The sequence below is a fragment of the Octopus bimaculoides genome, chromosome 4, assembly GCF_046866305.1.
Source record: "Octopus bimaculoides isolate indiv1 chromosome 4, ASM4686630v1, whole genome shotgun sequence".
Taxonomy (NCBI): Eukaryota; Metazoa; Mollusca; class Cephalopoda; order Octopoda; family Octopodidae; genus Octopus; species Octopus bimaculoides.
The window spans coordinates 75,405,053-75,415,052 of record NC_142931.1 but is presented as its reverse complement, the minus strand read 5'-3'; the positions used below and the strand labels follow the sequence as shown (position 1 = coordinate 75,415,052).

The 10,000-nt window shown below is 34.8% G+C and overlaps 1 protein-coding gene across 1 annotated transcript in view; it reads right to left on the bottom strand.

Moving 5' to 3' along the window:
* The window catches only part of LOC106882964 (uncharacterized), a 125,642-nt gene that overhangs the window by 78,622 nt on the left and 37,020 nt on the right, over window positions 1-10,000 (bottom strand). The window contains exons 12-15 of the mRNA XM_089350073.1: window positions 6,686-6,718; window positions 4,464-4,508; window positions 2,891-2,932; window positions 953-994 (exon numbers count right to left, since the gene is read on the bottom strand). Of these exons, the coding sequence (XP_089206199.1) occupies window positions 953-994; window positions 2,891-2,932; window positions 4,464-4,508; window positions 6,686-6,718 (162 nt within the window). The remainder of the gene's footprint in view (window positions 1-952; window positions 995-2,890; window positions 2,933-4,463; window positions 4,509-6,685; window positions 6,719-10,000) is intronic.

Sequence of the window (10,000 nt, the reverse complement as noted above, 5' to 3'; positions counted from 1 at the left end):
AGGCAGTGGGTGGAGGAGGAAAAGAAAATGGGTTAGCAAAGGACCGAGGTTAGTAAAGAGTAGTTAAAACTAAAGAATTACTAAGAACTTATTTGTTAATTAGGTTGTAAAAAGAAAAAAAAGCGAGAATCGGGAATCTGCAACAATTGGTTATATGCTCAATTATTATTCAATTTAGATTTCCTAGTTGTAGCCTTTACTTTTCTGAACAATCTTCAACGCTAATGAATTTTCTTCTCATTCTTTTCATCCATATTGAACGAAGGTAAAAGGTTTAATTACAGACTACTACGTCATCATGCACTAAGTTAATGATGGTGACTCTATATCACTAAATTTCAAAGGAATGCACGATGATTAATTGTGTGCACTGGATCTTTGTCTGTGCCAAGATAGACAGAGGAAGGTCATTTTCAGCATTCAAGCGTACGTACTCTCATGTAATTACTGATCTTTTTTTTCTATCGATATGTTAAAATGTTAGATTATGTGAAACATATACACAGGTGCTGGCGTGGCTGTATGGAAACACTTTTGCGTCCCAATCTTATGGCTCCGAGTTCAGTCCAACTGCGTTGCACCTTGGGAAAGTCTTCTGCTATTGGACTCGGGCCGAACAAAGCCTCATGAGTGGATTGCGTCTACGGAAATTGAGCATAACCCGTCGCGCGCGCGCAAATGCACACACACACACACACACACACACACACACACACACACTCACACACAGAGACACATACACACACACAAATTTGTGTGTGTGTGTGTGTGTGTGTTTGTCTCCCCACCCACACACATAATGAAAGAGGCCGATAGAATACGTATCAGCCCTAAAAAATTAGGTTTTGGGGCCGATTTGCTTGAGTAAACCTTTGTAGGTGGTGCTCCAGCATGGCCACTGTCTACTCACTGAAACAAGTAAAAGATAAAAGATAAAGATATGTCAACTTACCGGCTTCGTTTCTAGCGGCGGCAGCGATTTGTTTATACTTCTCTGTAATTAAAAAAAAATAACATTAACCATTTCTGATGTTTAAGACAATTTATGATAAGTTTTAAGTAATGCAAAATCGGGACATATTTATAGCGGAGATATATAATTGATTCAATATTTTCAAGGATACCCTTTGTGTTGGACATCACCCATCTCTTCTTTAATACAGCGGGAGTGGCTTATATCTAACGGGTCTATTGCCGATACATAAAATTGACTTCAAGAAATCCAATAAGGCTTGAAGCAAGTCAGGGTTGGTTATTTAATGAACTAAGTTCTGCGAGGGCCGACTGAAAGGTTTAAAGGCTGACTAAGATACTCTCATGGAATGTGATCAAATGAAGTCTATTTTTCAACATAGTCCCCCTTGCAGTTCACACACTCCTTCCAACGATATTGCAGTTCTTGGATCGCGTTGGTGACGAGGTTTCATCAAGTTGGTCAAAAAAGTCATCACTAGCAGATGTGACTCACCATCACTGCGATATTGGCTCCTAGTCAAGTGTTTTTTTTTTCATGCTGGGGAGCAGATGATAGTCAGAGGCGACCAAATCAGGAGAACAAAGCGGATGATCAACCAGTACAAAGCCACAGTTACGCACAGAGGCCATTCAGTCCAAGAATTTGTGTGCAGTAATATCGTCCTGATGGAACAAGACCCATTTCATCAGTTTTTCTGGGTATTTGGTCTTGATAGCCTTTCGTAACTGCCTCAGCAAGTTGGCACAGTACTCTCCATTGATGGTATGACCCTTTTGAAGATAGTCAATAAAAACAATGCCATTTGCATCTGCATTCCAAAAAACTGAGTTCACCTTCCCTTCAGATGAAATGGACATGGCCTTCTTTGGAGTAGGTGAGGAGTGGTGTTACTACTGCACGAATTATCTCTTTGTTTTGGGCTCAAAGTGATGAAGCCAATATTCATCCTGGGTTAGGAAACGCTTTGCTCTTTTGTTTTAACGTCTCCGATATAAATGGAGAGACCTGATCCACCAGGTGGCATTTCTTATTCATTTATTTCTGTTCTCTTTCGTTGAGCCTCATATTTCCTTTCCTTACTTCCTCGATCTTATTTAAATCCTTCCACCATGTATCGATGATTTCTTTTCTTTTCTTTTTCCAGAATGTTTCTTTGTATCACTGTAGTTTATTTTCTGTAAGCCCTCCCATCTTCTCTATGATGACATAAGCAGCAACATACATCAAGGAATCTAACTTGGTGATGTCCTTAAATGGAACTCTCATGACAATTTCGTTCGCTTTTCTGAGTTCTGATCTTAGCTTTACCCTATCACATGACTTCAATGATGGTAACCTTTTCCTCTCCTCAAGAAACATTACTTGCAGAATTTTGTCGTGGAGAATAGCTAATTCTGGGTTAATTTCTTCCAGCGATTCTCTAGTTGAAGGTACACTAATGTCTTCAGTACATTGCAGATTTCTTCCCTCCTTATCCAAGCTCTGTAGATTTTCCTGTTCCATGGGTATTTCTTCTGGATAGGTAGTCCCCTGCAGTCCCGTTCGCACTTCCATTATAATCTCCTCCTGTTCTATCTTATCTAACCACTTTTTGATCTTAATTTTTCTTATCTGATCAGCCTACCTTTGCTCATTCACGTCCTTCAGCTCATCATATGGATAATATTTTTTCCCAGAGTTCCAGTAACCTTTTCATATAGTCCCTTTTCTCTGACTCACTCCTAATATAACATTGAAACAACAATTTGTTGTTCTCTTTTGTCCATTTTAATCTCTTTCGCTGTTTTGGGTCAGCTTGATTACCATCGGACCACACACATACACACACACACACACACACACACAAACACACAAACACACAAACACACAAACACAGACACACACATACACACACACATACATATATATACTTACTGGTTGGATGACCACCACTGGAAGATGCTTTATTATTCTTATCTGTAATTAAAATAAATAACATGAGTCATTTCTGGTGTTTAAGATAAATTATGAGGACTTAAAATATGAAAAATTGATTTGTACTTATAAAGGAGAAATTTTAGTAAGTCTACAACAGTACTTAACTGGTACATGTCAAATCAACCCCGAGGACATAAAGCGAAAATCTATTATCCGTAGGATATGAACTTGGTTTCTCATAACTTACATGACACATTACTTTCAAATGTTGGCAGAGGAAAAGTTGTGACAGTCATAGAAATTATAAATGAAACTGAAAATTGAACTAACATTGACATTTATATTTGCAATGAAATATGAATATTACAGCTAATAATTAAATTTAAACAAACGAATTTATACACCGAAATACTTTTATAAGATTTGTAATAACATTTCCAAACGCCATAGGGAAAAGGATATAACACGGCTATTTCAGACCAAGTTTTAAGGTATCTCAACGTTTGTAACTAAATTCTCTGGTAAGCAGATACATTGCCCTAAAGAAGGTGAATGTTTACATACAGAAGGCCAGTGAAACTTTGAAATCACTGTCCTTTTTTGTGAGTCCAGTGAAACTTTTACATACAGAAGGCCAGCGAAACTTTGAAATCACTGTCACTTTTTGAGTTCGTTTTTCAGTTAATATTCATGCACACACATACATACACATGTTTGTTCCTTATGTATTTTTTGGTTTAGTTTTTTAATTTGCATTAGCCATTTCGACTAAAGCTGTGCTCAGGTCGTGATGGCATCTCCTCCAGAGTTGAGCACTTCTTTCACTGTTGACGGTTCTTTGACTTTCTTGTCATTTTGGTGAAAATTAAGGTGCAAATGTTTTTGTTTACTTTTCACTAGATGGGCAGAATCATTAGAGTGTCGGACAAAAAATTTTACAATATTTCTTCCGACTTTTTATATTCTAACTTCAAATGCAGCCCAGATCACTTCTTTTCAGGTTTGATAAAATAAAGAACCAGTCAAGTACTGGAGTCAGTGCTATAAACTAACGCATCCTCTTAAAATAGTTAACCTTATCAGAAACCATTATACGTGTCATTTCTGGTTGGTTGCTGGACCAACTTACTCCTGGAATCTATACTACTTTGTTTGTAATCTTTTGAAGATGGTTGGTGACGATCTTATCTCTTCTCTCTCGATGACTATCGGAATGAGTCCGAAAAAACAAAACGAAACGAAACAAAAGCAATAAAAAAGCCATTACCATCCATTTCAGCCAAATTATATCAAGACCACCATATAATAACAGAAAAATCGTTTTAAATAAATATTGGCAAGCCTTCTGTACACAAAATAAATAGTAACACGTTCACCCGGAAAGTGACATATATTTTTTCCCGACTTGGTCAATGATTCCGTTTCGCTATCTTGTGTCAAATCAGTGTTCATAATGGCAAGTGTCGTTTATATATGAATGTTAGTATTTAAATGATTCATAATCATCATATTTGCATCTATTGTTATAGTTTAATAAACAAGAAAGCAGTAATCACGAAATTGTACATACCTAAATTTACGTTCAGCCATACATTCATGTGCATAAATATGTTTCCTGAAAATGTTAAACTTAAGATTATATTAAATTCATATATACTTATATTCATGCATAAAACAATACATCCACACACACACACACACACACACACACACACACACACACACACACACACACACACACACACACACACACACACACATACACACACACGTACACACATATAATAATAATAATATTTAATATAGATGTGTCTTATTTTCTTATCTGCATAATTGTTTGCATATATATATATATATATATATATATATATATATATGTGTGTATGTATGTATGTATGTATGTGTGTGTGTATGTATGTATGTATTATGTATTTATAGAAGCTTAAAGCTTACGCCGTTCACCGTGCAATGAGTAACGAAAATAGTCTAATAACGGACCATATAATATATATATATATATATATATATATATATGAAAAAATATTTGTGCATATATATATACATATATATATATATATATATATATATATATATATGTATGTATGTATGTATGTATGTATTGATATGTGTATAATATGTACATATATTTTAAACAATATATATATACATATTGTAGTTAATGTGTGTGTTTTGTGTGTGTGTGTGTGTGTCTGTGTTTCGTGTGTGTATGTGTGTGTGTGTGTGTGTGTGTGCGTGCGTGTGTGCGTGTGTGCGTGCTAAAAGGCAACGGCTGAAAGTAGCCAGTGATATGAATTTGCATTAGAAGCTAAAATTGATGCACTGAAAGACGTACATATGATAATTTTACATTTGTTAAAATTTTGGATAACTGACAGAAAAGAGAATAAACAGAAGCCCAACGATAGTTTTTAAATGCTCTGAATAAGAAGTGGAAGTATTTTCAAGAAATGAAGAATAAATTGAAGTAAATTAACACGTTTAAGGAAAATTGGAAACTGAAGCACTGCTGTGGACGTAGACCCGATTTTTGCTTATCAATTTAGCATTGTTCTTGCCTAGGCAATTTAGCAGATATAGTTTACGAAAATTTTTCAAGTACACTCAAACGTCTCCGTTTTCTTCCCCCAACTCATTTATACATAACATGCATAGTATATGGATCTTTAATTGACTATAAGAAACGGTCAGCGCTATATTTAAATTACACATCGAACTGAGGCTCCATCATCACGAGTAAATGTTATGATATATCTTCATGTGGGAAACTGATATATTCGATCATATATTCGATCACATACTCTGCGGTATATATATCTGACTTTTCTACCACACAAAGCAACATTCACTTTGTAGTCTATATCTTTTCTAAGTAAGCAGCAGAAAAACATACAAGAATCAATGTAACTGCCCAGAAACCTTTGAAGACAGTGTTCAGGAATGACGATTGTCCGATGGCTAATACCATTAGAGAATAAAAGACGGGATATGCTAGCTACATTCAGTAACTGTTACTGGTTGAGGCTGGCATGCATATTCCATCTGTTGTACATTTGATATACATGTTTTTAATTATGATGTACAACTTACGTACATATGTTTAGGATACACACCGAAGTCCTAACTCATCTTTATTATTTTGCTTTTGCATTTCGGCTCTTCTGTTTATAATTGTTGTAAATGTCATCATGGTCGTCGCCATGTATCGTACGCTTTTGCAGCGCGTTAATGACGCTAAGGTAAGAGTTTTCCTGATTAAGCGCGTCTTCTCCCATCGGATGAAGCCATAAAACTTTGACTTTCTTATAGTGCTTTCTTTTCAAAGATATTGAGATGGTTTTCCATGGCTTTCCTCAACTCGATGGCCGTTGGCCCACAAGGAGCTCATTTGTCCTTCGACATGTCTTACTTTTAGTACTGCTGGGTGTCTAGACACCCTTCTCAAGAATAGCAACCAACTCAGGTGGGGAAGTCGGTTTAGTTGCCGACCACTCAATCATGGAACAGGTAGTACTTGTAAATGTATATTCTATAACTCAAATTAAGGACTGTGTTATAATAGTTATTATGTACATCTTGTTGTAAAACCATCTTGTATTGAACAGCCATTTAGTAAATATCTAGTCTGACTACATGAGTTTTAAGGGCCACCAGCAAGGTCACCCACATCAATTGTATCGCTTTGCAAATGAATACCAAATGATCGGAAGTGACCCCCCAAATATTATTTTGTGATAGAAAATTATGTCTTTTGAGAAATGTATATCAACTTACCGTTCTCTTTCTTTGCAAACATTTCAGCACTTTCTGTGATGGTATAAAACATTTGAAAGAAAAAGTATAAAAACATTTTCTTAATTTTCTTATTAAGTATTATCGTAGTTATTTAATACCCAAATGGTTTTAAATAGTCAAAGTATCTAGGTAATTTCAGTGGAAGATTAATAGGAAATGCAAAATACAAGTTTCTACATGATTGTATAGTTAAAATAGATCATCTATATAGTGAAAATTTCTTTGATAGTTGTGAGATTTTGGTAATTTAAGCGTAAGACAAATAGAGCATTTGCAATATATAACAAGTCACCTCGTCTTGCTGTGAATTAAATATACGGTAAAGATTTTACATATGGAAAACGTAATTTAGGAAAAAGATAATCCATATTTTAGTTGTTGCCTTACATTAATACATGAATAAGTAAGTCTACACAACGCATTTGAAACTATTATCCATTTGAATTACGTCACTAAAAGACTCAAGCATGAGTATGACACACCACATTTCCTGTAACTAAAGATATATAGCGTTTGTATCTTAATACGTTCCAATATTGTATACTACTAAGTAGGTAAAGTGGTAGAAACATCCAAAGCTTGGATTAAATGTCTTATGGTGAATACAGTACTTTCCTGAGTTTACTTAGTCTGTTAGTCCCCATTCAATAAGCACTACATCAGAAATTTAATGTGATTGATTCAAATTATCTATACTCTTTTACTCTTTTACTTGTTTCAGTCATTTGACTGCGGCCATGCTGGAACACCGCCTTTAGTCGAGCAAATCGACCCCAGGACTTATTATTTGGATGCCTAGTACTTATTCTATCGGTCTCTTTTGCCGAACCCCTAAGTTACGGGGACCTAAATACACCACCATCGGTTGTCAAGCGATGTTGGGGGGGACACAGACACACAAACATATACAGACACATCTCTCTCTCTCTCTCTCTCTCTCTCTCTCTCTCTCTCTATATATATATATATATATATATATATATACATATATACGATGGGCTTCTTTCAGTTTCCCTCTACCAAAGCCACTCAAAAGGCTTTGGTCGGCCCGAGGCTATAGTAGAAGACACTTGCCCAAGGTGCCACGCAGTGGGAATGAACCCGGAACTATGTGGTTAGTAAGCAAGCTACTTACCACACAGCCACTCCTGCGCCTACTTCCCTAAAATAAATTTCTCGTGTGTCGTTTAACCTAGATGACAGATTTATAAAAAGCTTACAATAAATGATTTGAGCTGTTAAATATAAGCTGGTTGATCAATATCATACTAACACGAGATTGTACAAATATGGATAGTGGATAGCTGATCACGTGCAAAATATATCTCCAGTTTTCCGGTTTTTGCAAAAGATAAATGTTTAAATGCGTTATAGTATTAAATTTTGTATTTGTTAATTTTGAGATCGTACTGCAACACAGCCATCTTTAGCCCACTAGAATCAATATCAATCGACTATATTGTGCTCATACAACACGTAGCCTGGTTAAGAAAAGATCATGTTTCGGCTTCGGTTAGACATTGATTAAAGTTCATGCCATTTATTTTCTCATGTGGAGATCCTAAACGAGACAATATCAAAATTCCACCAGCTATAAAAATATAAAACCCTTTGGGGAATTTAATCAAAGTAAGCTTCTTTTTTTTAACCTCCTTTAGTTTCAATATTTTCCTGTAAAATACTTGTGTGACTAGTTAAATAGGATCTCAGCGATATCGACGCAGGAAGTCAACCTGCAAATCGAAACTACAATTCTACTACATAAACTGGTTTCGCGACTAGATACCGAATCACTTTTGAGATTTTCATATATATATATATATATATATATATATATATATATATATATATATATATATATATATATATATATATATATATATATATATATATATATAATATAAAATATATATATATTTATATATGAGTACAGTGTTGGTGACAACAGTAAACAACATGAAGTACAAAAACAAATGAGTTAAATACGCAAACAACGAGAGAGAAAACAAGTAACACAAAGAACGACTCTTCATCAGTTGTCGGCTGTCTATCTACTCCTCATTTCAGGCACTCAACGACCATTTGAGTCTTCGAAAACAGCTGTTCCGATAAATGCCAAAATAAATTCTGGATTTATGGAGGGTCAAAGTTGGGAACAAAAACAGGACAGTGGAGACACTCAATACATCAAGATGTATAGAATAGCATATTATTGTATAAGTCACTTTTTTACAGAGTTAGTCCTGTTTCCATACTTATTGATCATGTCCACAGCAAATGGCTACATTCAGCATCACTAAATATGTATATATATATTTATTTAGACAAGAGACAGGGGTTAAGGAGGTGGGTATAATGCTTAGCAGTAAACAGAGAAGACGGGAAAAGAGTGTATGATGTGACGTAGAGGGAAGATATAGCTTCCACTAAGTGTTATTTTTCAGTTTCGGACCCAAAGCAAATTGTATTAAAATGATTATTGCAAGATTAGACCTAATGCTTTAGATTTAATCATAATGTGATCATTTTGAAATTTCATCAGTCCTCATTTCTTTCAAACCTTCGCTTCCTCTAATCTTTCCAAATTGATCCAACCGAAAGAGACGCTAATATTAAGAATTGCAGCTATCAGAATCTGAATATTCCAAATTACTGCAGATACTTCGCAAAAAGTATAGTTTACCAGTACTTACTACAAAATAGCCAAATATCCAAAATACATATAGTATTAGCCATACTCCTAATAATTTTATGGTTCGCTATTACCAAAACAATCACGTGCTCTTAAACCTTTTAGAAAAAAATGCTACTGCATTAGCAAGCTTCGTCTACGAATGCAGAGCAGGAACATCTCTTACTGCTTGAGTTCGAACATAGTAAAGGCATTCTCTTATGTAGATTTTAACACACTGAGCAAATTTGCACAGCTAGGAATCTAGAAATACTCTACGCCAAGACCACCAACTCTCAACAAACATCCCGACAAAATTACCTCTTACGTACTTAGGCACTGAAATACTAGACACTAAAACTTTTAAACAAACTTCAGAATTAACATTGAAATAGTGAGAGAAATATAAAATTAAATAAATGAATATATAAACTTAAGTTACAATATAGTGATTCAACTAACCCGGTGGTATTCATAAAACAGATCCTTAATGTATCATTCTAAAAAACACATAGAATATATAGTATGATACAAAAAGAAAATCTTAAGGAGAATAGAGAATTATAAGTAAGGAAAGAAATATACTATGATAAAATTTATCTTACGGTTGGATATTCATATTT